Here is a 20,210-nt window from a genome sequence, read left to right on the forward strand (position 1 = left end):
CGACTGCCTGTCCTTGGTCTGCAAAGTAACAGGCCAGTGGGAGTGGCTGTCCTCCTCAGCACGTGCTCATGACTGCTGTGTTGTCCTCTTGTCTACGCAGTCTGCCTCTCTCCATCCTGTTGTGTTGTACTTTGCTGGGATTGTCCATCGTTATGAGGGGCTAGAGAGTGATTTTGTTGGGCAGCAGAGAGACCATAACTAGATCTTGTGTGAGATCTGTGTCATACAAATTTTGCTTCTGGCAAGGACAACAGGCTTAAGTTGTTTCATTTTTAAATTCTTTGCTATTGGATTAATATAAGTTTGTATAATTCATGGGAAATTAAGAATGTTTCCAGTTTCAAACAACCCCTACTAGAGAGTATGAACCAGGAGAATGTTTAAACCAAAAATCATGCTAAAACAAAAATATGTTCTGATTTTTTAATGTTACTAGTGCAGGGCTATTTAACAATCCCAACAATGGCTGGGAGCTAATATTTGTTTCTTGTCTCTAATACAAAGAGAAGCCTTCTAATATAGAGTATCCTCTTTCAAACCATTCTCCTTGAACAAATACAGTGATGCTACCTGTCCTACTGAATAATTCTCAAAATATGTTGTCGAAAAACAGTTACCTGGACAGAGACAACTTCTAAAATCGTTGGCCTCAGCTTCCACACCAGTACTATTTCCTTCTCCTCCCCATCCCAGGAACTATTACTTGATGCCATAAGGAGAGGTTTCTGGTTTACTGAATAGAGCCAACTCTTTCCCATGGATAGAGGAGCCAAGATGAAAGCAGGTAGATGGAATCCACAGTTAAATCTCTAACTCATCTTCATGTAAATTTTACCCTCTTCCCTGCCAGAGGGCCTCTCACTCACCTCCCCCTCAAATAAGTTTTGGTTATTAGGTAGCTCAATTGAACTTAATTTATTCTCCTTTTCCTGCCTTTATACATTCATGAATGGTGGGACTAAAAAAAATAGTATAGTACCCTAAAGCTAAAAGCAGAGATTGTCCAGATCAGAAGTAAGGAATGTGGGTGACTCACTAGCAGGGCTTTCCCTTATGGAGTATTTGAGGGTTCAGGCATGTTGTCATTCATATCTGAACTAAAATGAAAACAATTTTTGCACATATGTTCACCCAAGAGTCTGTATCTGATTTTGTGTTTAAATGTATTGTTCTTTGTTTAAATGGCATTAATTCTTCCAAATGGCTTAGCCACATAGTGCTTAAAATTATGATGCTCTCACCCTGGCCGGATAGCTCGGTTGATAGAACATCATCCCGAAGCACAGAGGTTGCCACTTCAATGCCCGGTCAGGGCACATATAGGAAACAGATCGATGTTCTTGTCTCTATCTTTCCCTGCCTCTCTTGCAAAATCAATCAATAAAAATTTTCTGAATTATGATGGTCTGAATATAACCAGGTACAAATGCCTGGTGAGTAATGTCTATGGAAATATATTTTGTAAAGGAAAGAAAAGAGAAGATGCTTTAGGCATATTACTGTGGTTGTCACCCTTTGTTTGCATTGTGAAATGACTGTTAACCTGTATTGTTGGCATATACAAAGACATGGGTAGTCAGATACATAAACACATACAGCTCACACACACTGTGCCCATAGTAACACAGGCATACATGTGACTGCCACTAATTGTACATATTCATACTCATCTACCCTGGTTCTAAACATTTTATATTTAAGTTCTCAATACCCACTTTCAGCCTAGAAGGATATGCTTCATCTACACCAAGGAAACTTATCTCAGCAAAGAGATATCAGATCTGTGTGAATATATTAATACATTCCTCACTTTTGCTTTGTTTTTATTTGGTATATAACTTAGCAGAGTGGCTTGAAAAATGATAGTGTGTTTATGGTGCTCTACCTCTGATCCTCCAATTCAGTACCACGTCTAGGGACCACAGAAAATTGTCATGCTCAAATTTACGGGCAGGTCCTTGAATGTCGTTTCACAGATATACTCAGGAATCGCACCATCCCTTGGGTCTCCAGCAGGTGAGAACCTTTGGAGACAATTAAGTGTAAAGTCCTTAGTAGTCAGGATACACACTAACTTTATTGACAGGCCCTTTGCAAAGAGCGTTGTCCCTTGTGGAGGTCTGCCACACCTGTCATTCTGTCCCAGCCTTCCATATCCAGATGGCTTTCATGAGAACCTAGATTAAATAGGATGAAATGACCAATCCATTTGGCCTTTTCAAAGAAAAATCCTATTCTTTTAAAGGGAAAACATTTCATTCAACTTACCTTTCAAACCTGTTTCTGTTGTCCAAAGTTTTTAGGTGTAATCAGTTACCAACAGCTAAATTGACAAGTGTTATTTTGATATGATTATTTAATACAGAATAACATTAGATAATTCATAGGAATTACTCTAAGAGATTGATGGTCCTTCAAATTCTATCAAGTAATCAATCACCTATGCTGCCATAGCTTTTGGCAAATACACCAGAATTTCCAGGATAGTTTTGGTTTTATACATTCTCAGTGCACTTGTAGTTGTTGGAATTTTTATCCCTATTTTTTGTGAAAGGATGATTATGCCACAGAGGAAAGCCATGGGCTGGAGAGACCCTGACCAGCCCTCTCTTTGGCATCAACACTCCTTTACGTGGCACCTCTGCTGCCTCCCCCCCACCCCAGGGAGAAGGCCAGCACTGTCCCCCCCACACACAGCACCGGCAGAGGCAAGCAGAACCTTCAGGGAGCAGATCTTCCCTGAGGTATAGTCCATAACACAGCCAACCACTATGAAGTGCAGGCAGGAGGAAAGAGAGCAGGTGGCCAAAACACCAGTGGCTGAAGCTTCAAGCCACACAGGGACTCTAGTCCTGAGACATCCATCTAGTCTTTTAGGAGCATGAAGTTCATTCTGCTTGTTTCAAAAGAGGGGAAAGGGCAAAAGGGGGGGAGATAATTCCCCTGACCTAAATAGTAAAAAGGGCATGTCCCAGACGGGAAGGGCATCAGGGGCACCAGTGACTATGGCTATTAAATACCATCTTTGTGTCTAGTCCTCAGGAGAAGTCAGGTCACAGAGGCTACAAATCACAGGAAGGCACTCCTGCACAGTCTTACATGAGGCCCTTGGCAGACAACATGCCATAAAGATGTGATGGTGCTGTCAACCATCCATCGATGTCAGGGGAATTCAGAGACATTCTCGGTAGTGGAGTTTCTATCTTCAGCCCATTTGTCAGGCTGCTGTGTTCCAGGTGACTGTGCAGGCCACAGTGCATATCTAGAACCATGCACCCTCAGGGCAAGTGGAGTGGCAAGTCACTGCCCACTTTTCTCCTAGAATTTCTTCCCACTCAGAAACCTGACTTTCCAGACGGCTGAGCCCCTGACATGACCATCTGTATCTCTAGCACCTCTTAACATTCTGACAAAAATGAAGCCAGCAGCACTTATCAATTGTGCTCGGCTCTTCTGAGTTATTTTACAAGCTCCTCTCACCTCTCTGAAAAGAAACACGGATATTTCTTTGCATTCACAAAAATCTCGGGAGGTGAGGATGAAGTAAGACCAAAGGAGGAAAAAAGTACACACCCTTTCAGCAGCCACAAGAATAACAGGGATGGAGAAGAGGCAGTGATATAAATATGATTAGCTATCCAAGGGATTGTTTAGGACAAGCTATTTCCAAGCTCTTTAACAGCACGACCAAAAAAAAAAGAAAAAACCAGAGAGGAAGAACAGACTCTTTCGCTGTGACAAACTTAAAGCAGAGGCAGCAGGACCTCTGCTGGCAACCCCTTTTTAGCTTTGCTTCTACTTCCAGATCTGCTTGACTTCTTCTCCAGCAGGCTCATCCGTTCTCCGTCCCTCAGGCTCTCCTTAGCACTCCGCTCACCCAGTCCTGTCTGTGCCTGGGAGCATCTCCCAGGGCTGTCTCCTCAAGACCCCCAGGAAGAACACCAGACCTGAGACACTGAGATTCCTCTGCTGGAAAGTGATGTGGTCTGATTCCTATCTTGTATGTAGTTCTTTTAATCAGAGATAACAAGCACCATGGAGTAAGTAGAACATTCCCCAGGATGGCAAGGAAAAACAGTGACAGGAGTGTTGAGGCAATTCTGTTGATTCATCTGTATCATTTCTAAGCATCTGTAGCAGAGCTGTTCTCTGTTCTCACTGGACTTACCAACTTTTTTCAGTCAGTCATCTTTGCTATTCAGTAGCCCTGATCAAGCTTTTCAGTTTTAGTAAGTTTCTCTCAGAAACAGATCTTTAAAAAATAAAAGTTTTAATACTAAAAGGAGCTAGAGGCAATTATGATGTCACCTCTTCCATTTTCTGAGTTCATGTGAAAGTTAACACACTATAAAGTCTTGCTTGTTTTGACTCAGTATTCAAGGAAAAGATGACACAGTCAGCATCATAATAGAGCAAAAGAGCAGCCAGGATACAAGGAGGAAAAAAATGAAAAAAGTGTGCTAACCAACATTCAGTTCACATTAGTGAATAGCCAAGACCCAGCTTACAGACACGAGTGTCACTTCAGCTGACTGAAAAACGTGACACAGAGCTTTTTGGTTGGCAGAATCCCCAGTTACATGGCCACTGATTAACATTCCTATGTGTGTGTCTCTAAGCATCTATTTGCTGCTGAACGCAACGGCCCCATTCCCCGTCCAGCCTTTCACACTACATGAGCAACTCCAGTCTCTGCATTAGGGGGAGGCACCACATTTTTCCTGACCCTTATTCTTCATCACCCAGGCTCTTTCTAAGGCCCTAGTCCTGGCAGCATTCTTCTATTTAGGAAAGCCAGTTCATGGAACTGTCCATTTATTGAGTATAGAGTTTGTCTTCTCTGTCATTTCTTCATCAGACAGCTTACAGGAGAAAAGTTTTATCCTTTCCTCCTCAACCTCCTGAGACCTCAAAAAGCCCAGACAATGGATTTAAGTGTACAGATGTTACAGACCTCTTCCAGTAATTTTTTTTTTTTACCTGCTGGTTAAGCTCTAAGAAGCAGAAGGCTTTTATTTCAAAAAGATAACCAAAGTACTTGCCAGTAGCACACTGCATGGAATTACAATGTACGTCTCTCTGTAGCACCTCAGTGAATGCTCATCACTGGCCTAGGGAGTGAGGGTTAGCATTGCTCAGGGGGCTTTTTGGTTTTCTGCTGCTGTTTGTCTTTGTACCATTATTGTGAGTTATGACTTCATAGTTTTGCTTAATTTCATGTTGGTTTCATGCGTGCTAGCTGCATGCAGTTGCTGTTGTATTTGTGTCAAATGATTCTCTAACTTCCTTTGGAAAGCACTAATGAAAAGTGCTATTTCTCTTCTCTATTGTTGGGTTTTTTGTAAAGTTGCTCAAATGCTCTCAGGTATGGCGGCTCTGAATGGAGGACTTGGCGCCACGGGCTTGACGAATGGCACAGCAGGCACCATGGACGCCCTCACCCAGGCCTACTCAGGGATTCAGCAGTACGCAGCCGCAGCACTGCCCACTCTGTACAGCCAGAGCTTGCTGCAGCAGCAGAGCGCAGCAGGCAGCCAGAAGGAAGGTACGTGGCCCAGGGCACAGCGGGTGTGGCCAGCCCCATGAGCATCATGCTCCATCAGAACATGTTTTCAAAGCAATTTAACTGAGCTAGTATCATGAGAGAAACCATTGATTATATTTCTACTTTTTCCCCCAAGAAATATAACAAGCATAACCCATATGTTTAGATCATCTGTCCTGCTAAGTCTTCTATTTCTTTTATCTTTTGATTTAATTTTTCATCTGCTTCTTAAGATGGGTTTCTCACCCCATGTGTTTATATGCAATTAGTAGTTGCTGCCATCAGAAAATTGCTAGGAATACCCTCTCCCAAATCAGCACTATTTCTCCCCTTACACAAAACTCATCAGTGGGAGGGATGACGCGATCCAGTCCTTTGTGGGGGAAGCACTCTGTCCAGCCAGTCCCAGGTTTCTGGCTGTGTGGCCTGCCTCTTAGTAGGCGATGGTGTCCAGGTTAATGATAGAATCCACCATTAGAACTGACTTGGTCCTTAATTGGGAGTCTTCTGGGGAAGAAAGTGAGTGATTGATTGCCTGGCTTTTCTGCCAATAAGGCAAAAAGAACGTCAGGAAGTTAATACTAAGAATGAATTAAAGCTAATTATAAAATAGTTAATGAGCTAGTCGAAATAGGAAGAGCCTGTTTTTCTTTCTTCCTTTTGGTTTCTTCTTCCTTAATTGAAGTCACTTTAAAAGCAGACTCTTCAACAATGTATTTATTCTCTTTCTGACTTAAGAATGAGGATAAGAAGTTAGAATGGGAAAGTGCTGTTGAAGAATTCTCTTTTCCTTCTCCTTTACTCTCACCCTATAATTCCAATCTATTTTTGTCTAATTAAACATGGTATTCTATAAAGATATATTGTTTTACTTTACAAAAGTGTGAATTTTAAAGAGGATAGTTTAAAGATACTCGTGTAAAAAAGAAAAAGGTTTTCCTGGTTATAAATTATAAAAATTGTTTAAAATAAAAGATATGTTAAAATCTCAGTTACTTTTCATTATTTCAACTTTCTCTTTACTCTTAGTTGTGACTGTTGTAGATTTTTTAAAATACAACTGTTCAGACAACTGTTTCCACAGGCATGTGGAGATGCTATGTCATAAATAAACAACTTCACAAAGAAAAACCTATTTTGAGGTCCCTCTGCCAGGAGTCTGACTCCAATGGTGACAAATAAGGACAACAGGAGGATCCTGTAAGATAATGACTTCCTCAGAACAGACCATAAAAGTCCACTTGCATTTTAGTCACCTCCCCATTACCCAGCAGCACCTTACAGCAAACTGGAGAGGCTGTGTTGCTGGGAAAATGTCACCAGACTCACAGTGTAGTGGTTTAAGGCTAAAGTCAGAGCCCGGAGACAACATCCTCCTCAGGTGCTGTACCCCAGCCCACTGCCCTACGTTCTGCGTCTGCCTTTGCTGTTCAGATTGCTTGTGCAGTAAATAACCCTCTGGGACTAATGTCAAATAGTTTGAAATGGCAATCGCTAACTACAGATTATGTAAATTTAGGTATGCAGGCTACCAGTAGCATAGTGTAAGGTTTATTTTTTTTTATTGATGGTTTTTTGTTCAGTTATTTTTAATCATCTCATACCTTCTGATCACCTTCTCATTCAGTTAACGTGAGCTCATTGAATGCAAACCATCTTAATATTACTCTAAAATACAATATAAGTGGCAAGTTATACTGGGAAGGAAAAGTATCTCTTAATAAATTCTATTAAATATTTAGATTTGCTACTACACAGTTATATCCTTTAGTCCAGAGACTTGAAAGTCAGCTTGATATAGTCATGTGCCCTGGTGTGTGTGAGCCAGTCAGGCTTATAAAACATATCCTTCTGTCTTCGGAAGGGTTATGACATCCCTATTGAGCTAAACCCAGGAAGTTTAACCACGTTTCCTGCCTAAATACCCTCTGACCTCTTTCACACCTTCCCATATTTGCAGGAGGCAAGTCTCACACACAAGTAGGAAGAGCCTCCAACACCCAATAGGAAGCTGGCAGTCTGATACAAACATGCCAGTGCTTTATGCTAGATCAGTGCCCTGTGAGAAACACAAAATATGAACACCAACCAGCTGAGAGCAAGAATATAACAGGAAACTGTATAACAAGTTAAAATAATGTGTGTACTCTGAGTAATCTGAGGACTGTGATTCGCCAACTGGCCTTCACTAAAGGGAGAGGTGGGGAGGATAAGTGGAAACCTCAGGATAATTTTTTTTTACCCTTGCATCTATGACAGAGGTTTTCCCGTCAAGTCAACCTACTCTCATTTTAGTGATAACAATGTTGGTGGTTTGAAAATCAAACTGTTTGTTGGTGAGGGAGAAAAATGGGAGGGGGGGGTATAGTAGGAGATAGTGGCATTTTCCCTGGGAAAATGATGGCCAGGACAGAGCCTTCTTCGGTTTACCTGTCTTCATATTTTCTTGGTCCCCTATCTGACAAGGATACATTCAGAATGTAGAGCAGTCTAGGATGCCAGGATTATCCAGGCATAGACAGAAAATAAGCATTTTTCTCCCCAAGTTTCAGGCAATGAGATGACATCACAATTCAAATCAAGTGCCTTTAATTCTCATTTATGAGTTTGGATCTTTTATCTGAAAGAAACATTAAATGTGGAGAGTGCCACATTTGCCCAATATCCATATTGTAAAGACCGGGCATGGCATAGTACACTCAGAGTATCCATTTCCACTGTTTTTGTTTCATACTTTGTATTTTTAAGAGTTTTTTAAAACCAGGAAACATCTGGGGGTCTCAGCCTGCAACTGTGTCCCTTTAAATACAGACTGCCTGCTTTGCATAGGATGTGGATGTGTCCATGGAAATTTTGGGCAATGTAGAGAGGTAAAGTAGTCATGCTGACACTCAAGGAAGGAAGGAATGCTTCATCTCTGGCTTTAGAAATTTGCCTCAATAATTTTCCTTGTGAAAAGCCCCATTCATTAGATCGCTTATTTTAGGATTTAGGGGAGGGGAGAGAAACTGGTCTGACTTTCTTTGGAAAGATATTCATCCCTTTTATTTGAACAAAGTCCTTTTTACCCCATTTCTATTTTTCTTTGACCCAGTCCCATGGACTCCCACCCACACACTGCAGCTATCCCCTGGGACTTCCCAGTAGGGCCGCCAGTCCTGGTTCCTCTCCTGTGAATGCCAGCTAAGGTTCCAAGAACCAGCTGCAGAGGTTACTTCACCAGTGAGCTCCCTTGCCTCCCAGACACCATGCCCAAACACAGAGCATCCTAGAGGTATCCCACCTGGGCTTCTCCAGAACCATCTGAGAAGAAATGTGCAGCTAGCTCGAGCACCCTTTGATCTGGAAAGCATTCTCGCCTGTTATATATAAGAGGATGATTATCTTCCATGAGGTCGTTTACATTCCCTCCTTTCTCCTTTTTGGCTGCTTTTAATCTTCAGATAGTTCTTGTGCAGGCGGCTAGAGACGTGGGAGAATGAAATGGAAAGGAAGTTAGGAGAGCTCACCTCTCTAACCAGTATAGCTCAGATCTCTCTCACTCTCCCCTTGTTTCTTGTGTTTCTAGAAAGTGATGGGTAAGAGTGAAGAGCCTGGCTTAGCTTAGTCTTTGACTAGCTGCTGCATCCCATGCATGCATTTCCAAGGCCAATTCCCAGTAGTATAATTCCTACTACAGTTGTGGAACTCTAGCTACCTATTTTTCCCTGCCTTGACTCATTGCCAGTCATTTCTAATAAAGATGATTATTAGACTGTGTGATAAGAGATTTGGCAAATCAAAACTGGATGGAAAATTAGGTAAATGATTGAGAAATCAGCATTACTGCTATATCCATTATGCTCAATTGCTGCAATTTGCTTAAAATGCATAGGATACTCTCTCTTCTAAGAGATGCTATATGCATACTGCAGAACATGGCAACCCGGGCAAAACTCACGCCTGCATCCTCCTCCTCCACTCTGTCCCTGACTGCCACCTTCACTCCACGAAGAGACTGAAACGTTGCTCATGTGCAGTAAACAAATATGACCCACAGAAGATTATCCGTGAAAAGAAAGCCATTCTTAACCAGCGGTTCTGGGAAAATGATGAAAACCTAAAGGATGTTTGCTTTCCTAAAAGACACGTTGGCACATGGCATTTTACCCATCTATGTCGTCCTCTTTCTGTGTGAGGGAAAGCCAGATGCTTAGCCCAGCTGTTGTTAAAGCATTCCTAAGAGGTGGCTTTAGGAACTAAGAAGCGAAGAATACCTTACTCTGATTTTTGTTTCCTCTTTAGGTCCAGAGGGTGCAAACCTCTTTATTTACCACCTTCCACAGGAGTTTGGAGACCAGGACATTCTGCAGATGTTCATGCCTTTTGGAAATGTTATCTCTGCTAAAGTCTTCATTGACAAACAGACCAATCTGAGCAAGTGCTTTGGTATGCAAAAGAAACCAAACTAGAATATTACAGCACATCCCAAAATGAGGAGACATGGAAAGGAAGATGTAAATGGCAAATATTATAGAAGTCAGGATAGGGCCTTCCCCGTGTGGTGGTGTTTCCTGGTTCTCTGGATCAATGTAAGCAGACTGGGCAAAGTTGTTTACTTAAAAAAAAAAAAGAGGAAGCTGGCTGTAGAAAAAGGCTCTGGAAAATTAAACCAAATGCCCATACATTAGGTAATGCTGTTGTATGTGGACATGTCCTGCTACATCTGTCTTCTAATTGGTCAGTACAGAGCAATAGCAGTTTCTTTCAACCTCACAGATTGAACCACAAACTGGACCAGATGAGAATATAGTTAATGAACTGTAGTTTAGGATATCCTGATACAGAATGGCACTGCGACCACTTTACCACTGATTCCTTACCCTGCCAGGTTCAATGGGACTGAGCCACTGTGGATACGGGTAACACATGGTCCTGGGGCCTACTGTTGAGCATCTCGACATACTGCACACAAGTGCACACGCCTTCCCAGTAGGGGAGCGGTCCAGCCGCCCACCACAGTGCAGCTCCAGGAGCACAGGGGCGCTGGCTAACATCCCATAAAGCAGCGCATTGTGCTGGGATTCAGGAGCCAGAGCTGGGATAACAGGATCTGCAGGGGCTGCCTGAGAAGACCTAGAGCATAGAGGGGCAAGTATCCTGAGATCATGGGGAAAGCCAACTCCTCAGTGGCCCAAGCTGACATGCCCTGCTTCCTCAAGCAGCCCAGACTTTGCCCCCCCAAGGCGTGATTTTGCTCCGAGAACAGCAAGCTCACTGCATGCAGTGATGTTTTACACCAGGGGAGAGAGCATTCATGACATTATTGCTTGTTTTATTGTTTCAAATCTTTTTAGTCCCCATAGTTTAGAGGCCAGCACATCCAGAATATATGTTACTTACTTGACAAGTTCTAGCCTGAGTCACCCCTCCAGTTTACTAATCAGTGTTGGGAGTAGGTATCAGAAGTAACATAGAATAAAGTACACATAGGCCAGAGGAAATACAAATAGAATTGTGTGGTATAAAGAAAACCATCAAAGCTAGGATAGTTCTCAGCCAGCCAAATACTCAAACTTAGTATCTGGTTGGCTGGTAATAGGCAACCAGAATGTTTTGGCTTCTAAAATTCCATCATTATAACATCTTTCTAACTTCTGTGCTACTGCCTAGGAAGATCTGAAGCTTCTGTTAAGAGAATTAGTATGGCAACCATTTCAGTCACTGTTTTTACCCCAGTGGAAAGGCTGACAGCCTGCACCCATTACACTGTTGCTGCTGCAATAGGGTGTGGGTGTTTCAGTATGAGCTTACCTTTGGGAGGCTTCCCTGCACAGGTTTTGAGCCAGACTTGTATGTTCCTCGTCACCAAACAATTTCCTGGGCTTATCTGGAGAGTGGGAAGGGACTGAGCTTTGCAGTTTGATTTTGAGAATATATTCACTTTTAAAAGAGCTCGTATCAGCCCACTAACTACTTAACCATTGTGTTCAGGATAATTCAAATTATAGCTGAGTATCAGCAGACAACTGTATTTATTATAATGGACAGTATTTCCGATTTTTATTAAAAACTCTGGCATCCCATACCGAGGTTTCTCAGCCAGTTTAATTTCTTGGGGGCCCAGGTTTGCTAGTCATTCTTTCATTCTGACCCTTGGCCAGCTTTTGTTATCCATTTCACCCCTGACCCATTTCCATTCTTTAATCATCTTCCTACCTCTGGATGAAAACCCACAAGGAAAGGAGAGTCTGAGCAAATATCTTAGATTCAAGATCAAATTTATTGGGAATTAGATTTCAAAAAAATGTAAACCACCATTTTGCAGTAAAGCCTGCCTATGAGAAACCTTCTATATGCTCATGTTTATCAGCTGAGAACTTTGCAAAAGATATATCTATGTCCTTTTCTTCCTTTTGTAGTTTGTACAGGAATTTTCTCTTTAATTTTAAACTTTAATTGTAGGTATATGGAGAACCTTCTGAACAGCTGATGTTCAGAACTGAAATGCAATTAATGTAATAGCTTCCTTTCACTACCAAAAGTAAGCAGGGACTATACAAGCTCAACACTTCTGCATTGGCATTAACCAAAGAAATCTTGGCAGGTACCACCCTCACCCCCCTGCCACCCTGTGTTGTTAGAACAAACTATATGATCAGAATTCTGTTTCTTGGTCTTTGCAGAGTATCATCAGTTCTTTTTCTTTTTTTTTTTTTTTTTTTTTTTTCATTTTTCTGAAGCTGGAAACAGGGAGAGACAGTCAGACTCCCGCATGCGCCCAACCGGGATCCACCCGGCACGCCCACCAGGGGCGATGCTCTGCCCACCAGGGGGTGATGCTCTGCCCATCCTGGGCGTCGCCATGTTGCGACCAGAGCCACTCTAGCGCCTGAGGCAGAGGCCACAGAGCCATCCCCAGCGCCCGGGCCATCTTTGCTCCAATGGCTGCGGGAGGGGAAGAGACAGACAGAGAGGAAAGCGCGGCGGAGGGGTGGAGAAGCAAATGGGCGCTTCTCCTGTGTGCCCTGGCCGGGAATCGAACCCGGGTCCTCCGCACGCTAGGCCGACGCTCTACCGCTGAGCCAACCGGCCAGGGCTCATCAGTTCTTTTTCAAAAGCATACATACCCTCCCTATCTTTTTTAGTGGTGAGTGCTGGAAAAGAGAAGGCTACCAGGAACTCTGTTAGGATGGTTGTTGAGCCCTGAACTGTTTAAACTGTTTATTCCCCAAGACTTTTGGAGATGCAAAGGTAGCAATTTTCATTCTGTTGAATTCACTGGAGCTTTGGAAAGGGAATCTGAATTAAGGAGGAAGGCCCAGCATTTCCCTTGTGAGTTTCTAGGTTTTAACTCTAAAATGTTAAAAATCAAATATAAATTATTATAATTCAGTGACCCCCATCCTATAGCCAAACAAGTGTGGGCTCCGGGAGATAAATGAACTAGAATGAAAGGTGGTCGGGGTCTCTGGCAGCATACCCTGTTAGCCAGCCCTACCCTTAGTTATCCTGCCTTTTAAGCTCTGTCCCTGGTTGGGACATGGCAGCCCTGCATCTTTAAACTACCGCTTATCGAAGCAGCACTGACTCATGTACCTGGGTTCTTGTAGAAGGATTCTAAGGGATTTAAAACACAAGTGGACTGGACTGAAGTTAATAAGCAAAGAGACTAAATTTACTCAAACAACTGAGTTGGAGATTTTAGCTTTCTGCAGAGGGGTTTACTCATCAAATCCAGTTACCCATCCAGCTAGTTTTTTCACTGCTTCTCTGGATATTTCCAATGTTGCTTCTAAAATATGCCATTTGCCCATGAGATTGGCACATTATTTACCATTTGCAGTTGCACTGTGCGGAGACCCTGGCTCCCCTTCTCTATTCTACTGCCTCTCCATCTTGATTCCTGCCTTCCTTCCCCTTCTGTTTTCCAGGTTTTGTTAGCTACGACAATCCAGTGTCTGCGCAAGCTGCTATCCAGGCTATGAACGGCTTTCAGATTGGCATGAAACGCTTGAAGGTCCAGCTGAAGCGCTCCAAAAATGACAGCAAACCTTACTGAACCTAACCCCAGAGGCTCCCTGCTCTTATTTTAGCTTTCTTAGGGTAAGTCCCATGAGCTGGCCTGTTCTCAACAGGAAAGGCAGAGGAGGACCACATTGCCAACTTTTACCAAGAGAGACGGTTATTTTTACAATAAGGCCTCCATTCCCCCTCCCACCCCCACCCAGTTCGCCATATTTAAAACTTGGGCTACCTTGTTTCTATCAAGTAAACTCCTCCAGTTGTGCCACTGTATTCTCCTTTGTTTTGCAATTTGAATCTCCTTTTACCTTTTTTGTTTGTTTTTTGCTTTTTTAAAGGAAAACATACACAAATAAATGACATCTTGACAATTTAAAAGGCAAACAAAGGCTAATGTGCAATTCTAACTCAGAGACCCCTGGTGCCCTGAGAGCACTGCCTGGAGAATCCACCCCTCCTGTCCTGTTCACCCCCAGCAGGGCACCAGCTGTTTAAGAGGTCAAGGTGGCGGCCTAGAGAAAGAGAAAAGCCAGGAGAAGTACTTAAAACAATACAAACGTCTTTCCACTACATTTGGTTTGTTTTAATAAGTAGGATTTTATTTTAGGGTTCAAAGAAACATGACATTTATTGGTCAGGTTATTACACTGGTTGTCTATTTTGTTGTTTTATTTTAGTTCTCAGAAAGGATTAATGTAAAAAGATTTAGAGATCTGTTTCTTAAAGCTACAGGGTTTAAAAATAAAATAAAAATGAATGAAAATACTTGATGTTTCTTGAAAGATAAATTTAATAAATAATACATAAATACTACATAAATAAAAAAGAAAGCCACAGGCCTGTAAATTTTATTTGTAAAAAAAGCATTTCTATTTTTGTACAAAATTTTTACTGCCTCAGAAATAATGGAAGTTATTTATTGCCTATTGTTAACTTATTGGGTACCTAAAGAGCAGTTCTCTGTGCTAGCCAGATCCTTTTGAAGTAGTCTCTAAAGGAATCGTTCTAGGAATGGGCTTTTTTTCACCGTTGAACCCTAGGCCTAAAGTTCATGCTCTATCCTCTTGTTGTTTGTATCTGTCTGATTATTTTGTTTGTAATTTCCATTATCTAGTTTACAGTTCAGTTGTCTGACTTTCCCCGTGTTACATTTGTTGAAACTGGATCCTCCCTGTCCTTTGCCAGCCCCTCACCCCAAAACACCCAGAATCCATCCCCTCTCCCTCTCTGGATGGATTCTCTTGGGGTTCCATTGTGCTGTGGATAAAGACTATAAGAAATGCAAATTATGTGGATGGCTCCTAGACTCCCTAATGACCTAAGATTTGCATTAGTTTTCCTCCTGCACCCTTAAGAGTGATTTTGTTGCTGCTGCGTAGATTCTGTGTAACTTTTTACTCTCCCTTGTTTTCTCCCTAGACATCTTCATGCCCGTTAGTTCACCGTTTGCCTAGCATGTCCCTGTGGCGTCTCAAAAAAAGTTTCATCGTCCCGTCATTGTTTCTGATGTCTTTCTGACCTCACATCATATTTGGTTCTCCTACTGACCTTTGACCTAGTTTGACCTTTGAAATTTGCATGTGACCTCATCTAGCTATGAATTCTGGGAAGTCAATGTGAAAAACATTGCTGCATTCATGCAAGACTGAAATTAGAAAAATTATAGAAAACAACCTGTGGCAAAATGTTTCTTTATTTTTTTTTCTTTTCATAAAACAGACTTGAAAGTATTATACAGGGATTGGCATTCTTCCCGGTCACTGGTAACAATAGCAATATGTGTCCAGGGACACAGAATGTTGGTTTCTAATAGACTACTTCCAAAAACAGTTTGAGAAAAAAACTGTCTGATTTTAAGTCTCTAGAGGTCTGTAATAGTTTTTACATTTTTCAGGCAGTGTAAAGTTTTTTGATAAGGCCATTTTAGGTGGCTCACTTTCTCATTAAGATATATATATAGAACCACTTTTGTAGATTAGTATAAGAAAAATATTTACCCTGTTTTGGGGCAAATGCTACCTATTTGTGTCACCTTTTGCTGAACTGACTCACAGTTAGACAATCCATGGTTTAATGCACATGAAATTACCTATATTTTATACTGTTTCAATGTACAGGAGAAAGGTTACTGTAAACTGTGTTGCGTTGGTGCTTCTGTGAATTAAGTTGTGGTTTAATCATGAGTCTTATGGTCTTAATGTTCTTCGTTGATAAGACAAGTTTAGAATTGGTTTACTTAAAAAAAGAATTTTAAAAAAAAAGTTGTTTGCTTAAAAAAATTTTTCATGTAAGGGGGAAAAAACCTATTCCAGAATAAGTTTTGTGTTGGCTTGTAAAGCATTGTTGTCATTTTTTTTTTTCAATTGTGGACTATTTAGATGTGTTTGTGTTCAGCAAAATGTGATTTTTTTTTCTTTTAAAGAAAAAAAGTGAAAATATATAGTGCCAAATTCCAAAGGTACTTCCTTCGTAGAGCTTCAGTGTGTTTCTTGTGAGAAGTAATTTGATAACATGGGTATTTTATTATGTGTTTTGTATAAATCCCTAATATTTAAAAAACAAAAAACAAAAAAAAAGAGGTTAAAAAGTTTGTTAACTTGCTATCCTGTGGTCTTGTTGCCTGAAATTGTTATTGTTTGTTATTTCTCTATGATGTTTTTTGTAAGACATTGTATAAGTGCCCATGTCTCACTTTTTTAACCACTCTGCACATCAATGCTGTGATGGCAGCCTCACAATGTATTTTCTTCATAATATATGGAAACCTCTAAGGTGAGAAAGTTTTGAACTTTTAACCCTTTCTACCCAGAGCTATCTGGAATGTTGATAACTTTTATACTGTCATCATTTTAGTTTGTTTTGGGGTATTTCTAATTTGGATTTTTTCCCCTGTGTATATCTTCTCTGAGTTGTTTTTTGTCTTTACAACTTTTTGATCCTTTGGTTGAGACTCAAAAGAAAAAAACTCCACAAAGCAAATCTGAAGGAACAATATATATATATACTCTCTACCCGCTCTTTTTTTTTTTTTTTTTCTTATTTTTGATTGATCTGGTCACTTAAAAAAAAAAAAATTCTTAATGTGCTACTGAAATTCCTTCTGTTTAAAAGCCGAATATTATATAAACCTGAGAGGGATGGTAGATAGATTCAGCATCTAAATAAACCTTAAATTCTGTATGCTTCTGAGATCAGATTTAGTGGTATGTTCCAGTTTAGAATATTTTCATATAACTTTCTGTTAAAAGACTTGGTAACAGAGTAGTCTTTTGATGTATTTTCACTTTTGTTTCTTAAATACTCCTAATTAATATTTCTAATCAGCCATTGTGCTGGGGATTTCTGAGACCCTGGTGGATATCCCTGAATAACAAGGTGTCTGAAGTTAGCTGACAGTCCTTTCCCTAGTTTTTAATTTTTTAATTGAATGCATGTACTGATCATATAAGTAAATTTCAGTTCTTTATCACATTTACTGACCAAATACCTAGCATCAGTTCCTGCTGCCACTTTTTAAAGTGCCATATTACTTTGACTTTGACTTCATGTGAACAGGTCTCTTGCTGTCTTGACAAATCCCAATGTCATCCCTAGAGCCCCAACACAAACTCCTGCCTTGCTGAAAGCAGGCCCTGGAAGCTGCTTTGTCTCTAACGGACTTCAGAAATGCTGGCTGCCTTTCCTTCCTCCTTTCCCACTCACCAGCGACTTGGTTTAATGTGTGTGGATGTGATAGCCCTGGGATGGAAAGGACCAGCCTCTAATGATGCAAAAAAATAAAAAAAGTTTCCTTCTAAGGCACATGCACTTATAATGAAATGATTTATATTATCCTCACACGTGTTTACTACTGCTGGGGCCTTCCTTCATCCTTAGAGGGCTATTTTGTACTTCCTGCAGTAATCCACTGAAACAAGTTACCACACATAACTCTCTCCTAATAGTCTATGGTGGTGTGTAAATAGATTCATAGGAGCGCAAGAGAATACCATTTGAATTACTTAGGCTGTTTCATTCTGAATCTCTTAATTTACCAATCTCTACATAAATCTAAAAAGAAATACCAGTATTTTCTACTTTCTTCGCTGAACCAAACTGCCCTCCTCCTGCCCTTTTCCTTCCAGCCACCTGCAACTCTCCAGAGGAACTGGGTGCAGTGGACAAGAGCTCAGAGGTGGGCGCTTTAAGTTGAGTGTTTCTTAGTTTGCAGGCAACCAAGACACAGTTAGGTGGAAGGTCCATTCTTTCTGGGTGTTTTTGTTTGTTTTTGGCATGTCTCATTGTTAAGAAGATAATCCTCCTTAGAGACAAGCTGTCCTTTTAGTCACTTTATCTTTTAATATCAAAAGGAAGAAGCCGCAAGGGTGCAAGGGCCTGTGCCAGGAGAAAACACATAGGGAAGCTGCTTTTTGTAAAACCAATGGTAGAGAACAGTCCTTTTTAAACTAAGTCAGAGAATTATGATAAAATGGCAGTCCTCAAGGCGTAACAAGTTCATCTTTCTTTCACCATAGGGGTTCTAGTTCTTTGGCTTGTGCTATTCTGGACTCATTTTACTGTTTGTTTTTATTATCTTAAGTGCTAATTAACAAGAAGAAATAAAATTTTAAAAAAACCTGTAGTTTCATTACCTTTTTGAATGTCATACAAAAAATGTATTTGTGTTTTTTGTGCTGTGAGAATTGTTGTTTGTAGATTAATAATATCATTTTATTTAGAAATACAAAATAGTTTTAAATATTGTCTGAGAAAAGCCAAAGTTAATGCAACCTAGTGGAAACTGTAAGACCATTGAGTATTGTTTGTTTTATTGATGCAGTTGGATTTTGTTGTTTGATGGAATTTGAGCCAAAAAACAAAAACAAAAATGCAGGCTTTCCTATTTCTACAACTGATTGTACTTATTATGCATTTTGTACCAGTGGAACTTTTTATACTGGAGATTTAAAAAAAAAAGGAAATTTTTGTGGCTTACTCTAGTGGGCCCCTGACAATGACTGATTTCAAGTTTGATTTCTGGTTGATAGAAAGAAAGTTGCTTTTCTTTTGAGAATTAAAAACTTTGGCTTGATTTCTTTTTTCCCTTTGCTTATATCTAGCATTAGAATTTGTCTTAAAATACAGCGGTAAGTTTAGCTTTTTATTCTGTATTGTGCAGTTACACAATAAGGTAATTAGATTTAGAAATACTCAGTCACTTTAAGTGGATAAATGTATTAGTTAAAACTTTAGGGGTTTGCTTTTTTGCTGTTTAGATCAAAGTTTTTTCTGATTCTTCTGTCCTCATTGTGAACATAACCGTGTAGTTGAAACAGACTTATTTTTGTAACGTATGTTATTGTGTGATGCAGTTTTTTGCTTCTGTCTCCAATATTAAACCATTTTCCTAATACTTGTTTCTCTCTCTGTGTGTTGTATTGTTAGTAGTCATTATATGTTGGTGATACATCTACACACCTCACTGTTTCACGTATCTGTTTTTTCTATATGTTTTGTAAAAAGATACAGTCGATTCCACCTAAGTGAATATCTGATTTGGGGGAAGGGGAAACTGCACACCAGCCACCTCCTGATTTATAGACAATGGCCCATTTCAGTCACTACATCCAACATTTATACTCATTTCTGTGATTCACCTATCTGCTTACAGAGCTGGAATCGCCAAGACCTTTTATGGTCTTTTGACCACACTTGGAAATTTCACCTCCTCTTCTATATTCCTCTGACCCTTCCACCTCTTCTCACTCCCTTCTTCCTCTCTCATGTTGTATGTATGCAGTTCTTAACATTCATTTAAAAACTGCGGCTGCTTTGAGTATAACCTTAAACTTCAGAAGAGAGGCAGCAGAACTTCTATCTACCCAGAAGTCCAAAAGCAAGACATTACAGTTAACACCCTGCTTAGAAATTAACCATATTTTTCAAAGAGGTAGCCCTTGAGGGAAGAAGAAAGTAAACTTACCTGGTGAACAGAAATAGAAGATGTGAAAAGAGTTAAAGTCTATGTGTTGCCATTAACCAAGAGATACAGAAAAATCATTTAAACTATCTTTAAGAACTAACTAACTGGATCTAGGAACAACTTTATTAAAACCAATGGAAGAGAAAAGAAATATAATCAAGTACTCAAATGGAAGCTCTACTTAGTCGGGTGGGGTTGGAGGAAGAGGTCAAGTTTCTCATGCTTCAGTCTTTATAATCTATGGTCCATTTCCAAATGAAAGCCAAGAATGTCTTACGCATCCACACACTTCCTCCTGAATGAACATACATTTTTTGGAAAGCCTTGCGCCCCCCACTATCACCCCAACCCCAGTTATCAAAAGGAGGACTAAAGAAAAAACTATTTCTTGTATGGCCTCTAAAACTGAAGCCACAGGCCCTCCTCTCTTTTCTGCCCATCTCTTATGCTCAGGAATCTGACTGATGTCCAAGTGCTCTTAAAAGATTCCACTGATGTTTGCTCCCTATGTCTTAGCTCTCCTTCCAACTCTTCAGAATGCACAAGCTCTGACTCCGGCCACCCAGCACGGGCAGCCTTCCGCTCACTGCCAATGAGATTTTCCCTGCAGGTGCTCAGGCGCTTCACCTGGTTTCAGCAGTCCCTCTGAGCCCTAGATTGTCTTTTCTGGTCGGCCCAAAATCCAGGGGCAGGGTGAGG

At 40.7% G+C, this 20,210-nt stretch overlaps 1 protein-coding gene across 16 annotated transcripts in view; it reads left to right on the forward strand.

The window, feature by feature from the left end:
- CELF2 (CUGBP Elav-like family member 2) overlaps positions 1-18,456 on the forward strand; it is a 704,551-nt gene extending 686,095 nt beyond the window's left edge. For 9 of the 16 annotated variants that reach the window (XM_066384983.1, XM_066384978.1, XM_066384976.1 and 6 more), the window contains 3 exons: positions 5,348-5,545; positions 9,830-9,973; positions 13,459-18,456. In XM_066384983.1, the coding sequence (XP_066241080.1) occupies positions 5,348-5,545; positions 9,830-9,973; positions 13,459-13,586 (470 nt within the window). In that variant the 3' untranslated portion in view covers positions 13,587-18,456. The remainder of the gene's footprint in view (positions 1-5,347; positions 5,546-9,829; positions 9,974-13,458) is intronic. The other 7 variants (XM_066384977.1, XM_066384970.1, XM_066384973.1 and 4 more) reach the window with 2 other exon arrangements.
- The last annotated feature ends 1,754 nt before the right edge of the window (positions 18,457-20,210 follow it).

This window comes from Saccopteryx leptura, chromosome 5, assembly GCF_036850995.1.
Source record: "Saccopteryx leptura isolate mSacLep1 chromosome 5, mSacLep1_pri_phased_curated, whole genome shotgun sequence".
Lineage (NCBI taxonomy): Eukaryota > Metazoa > Chordata > Mammalia > Chiroptera > Emballonuridae > Saccopteryx > Saccopteryx leptura.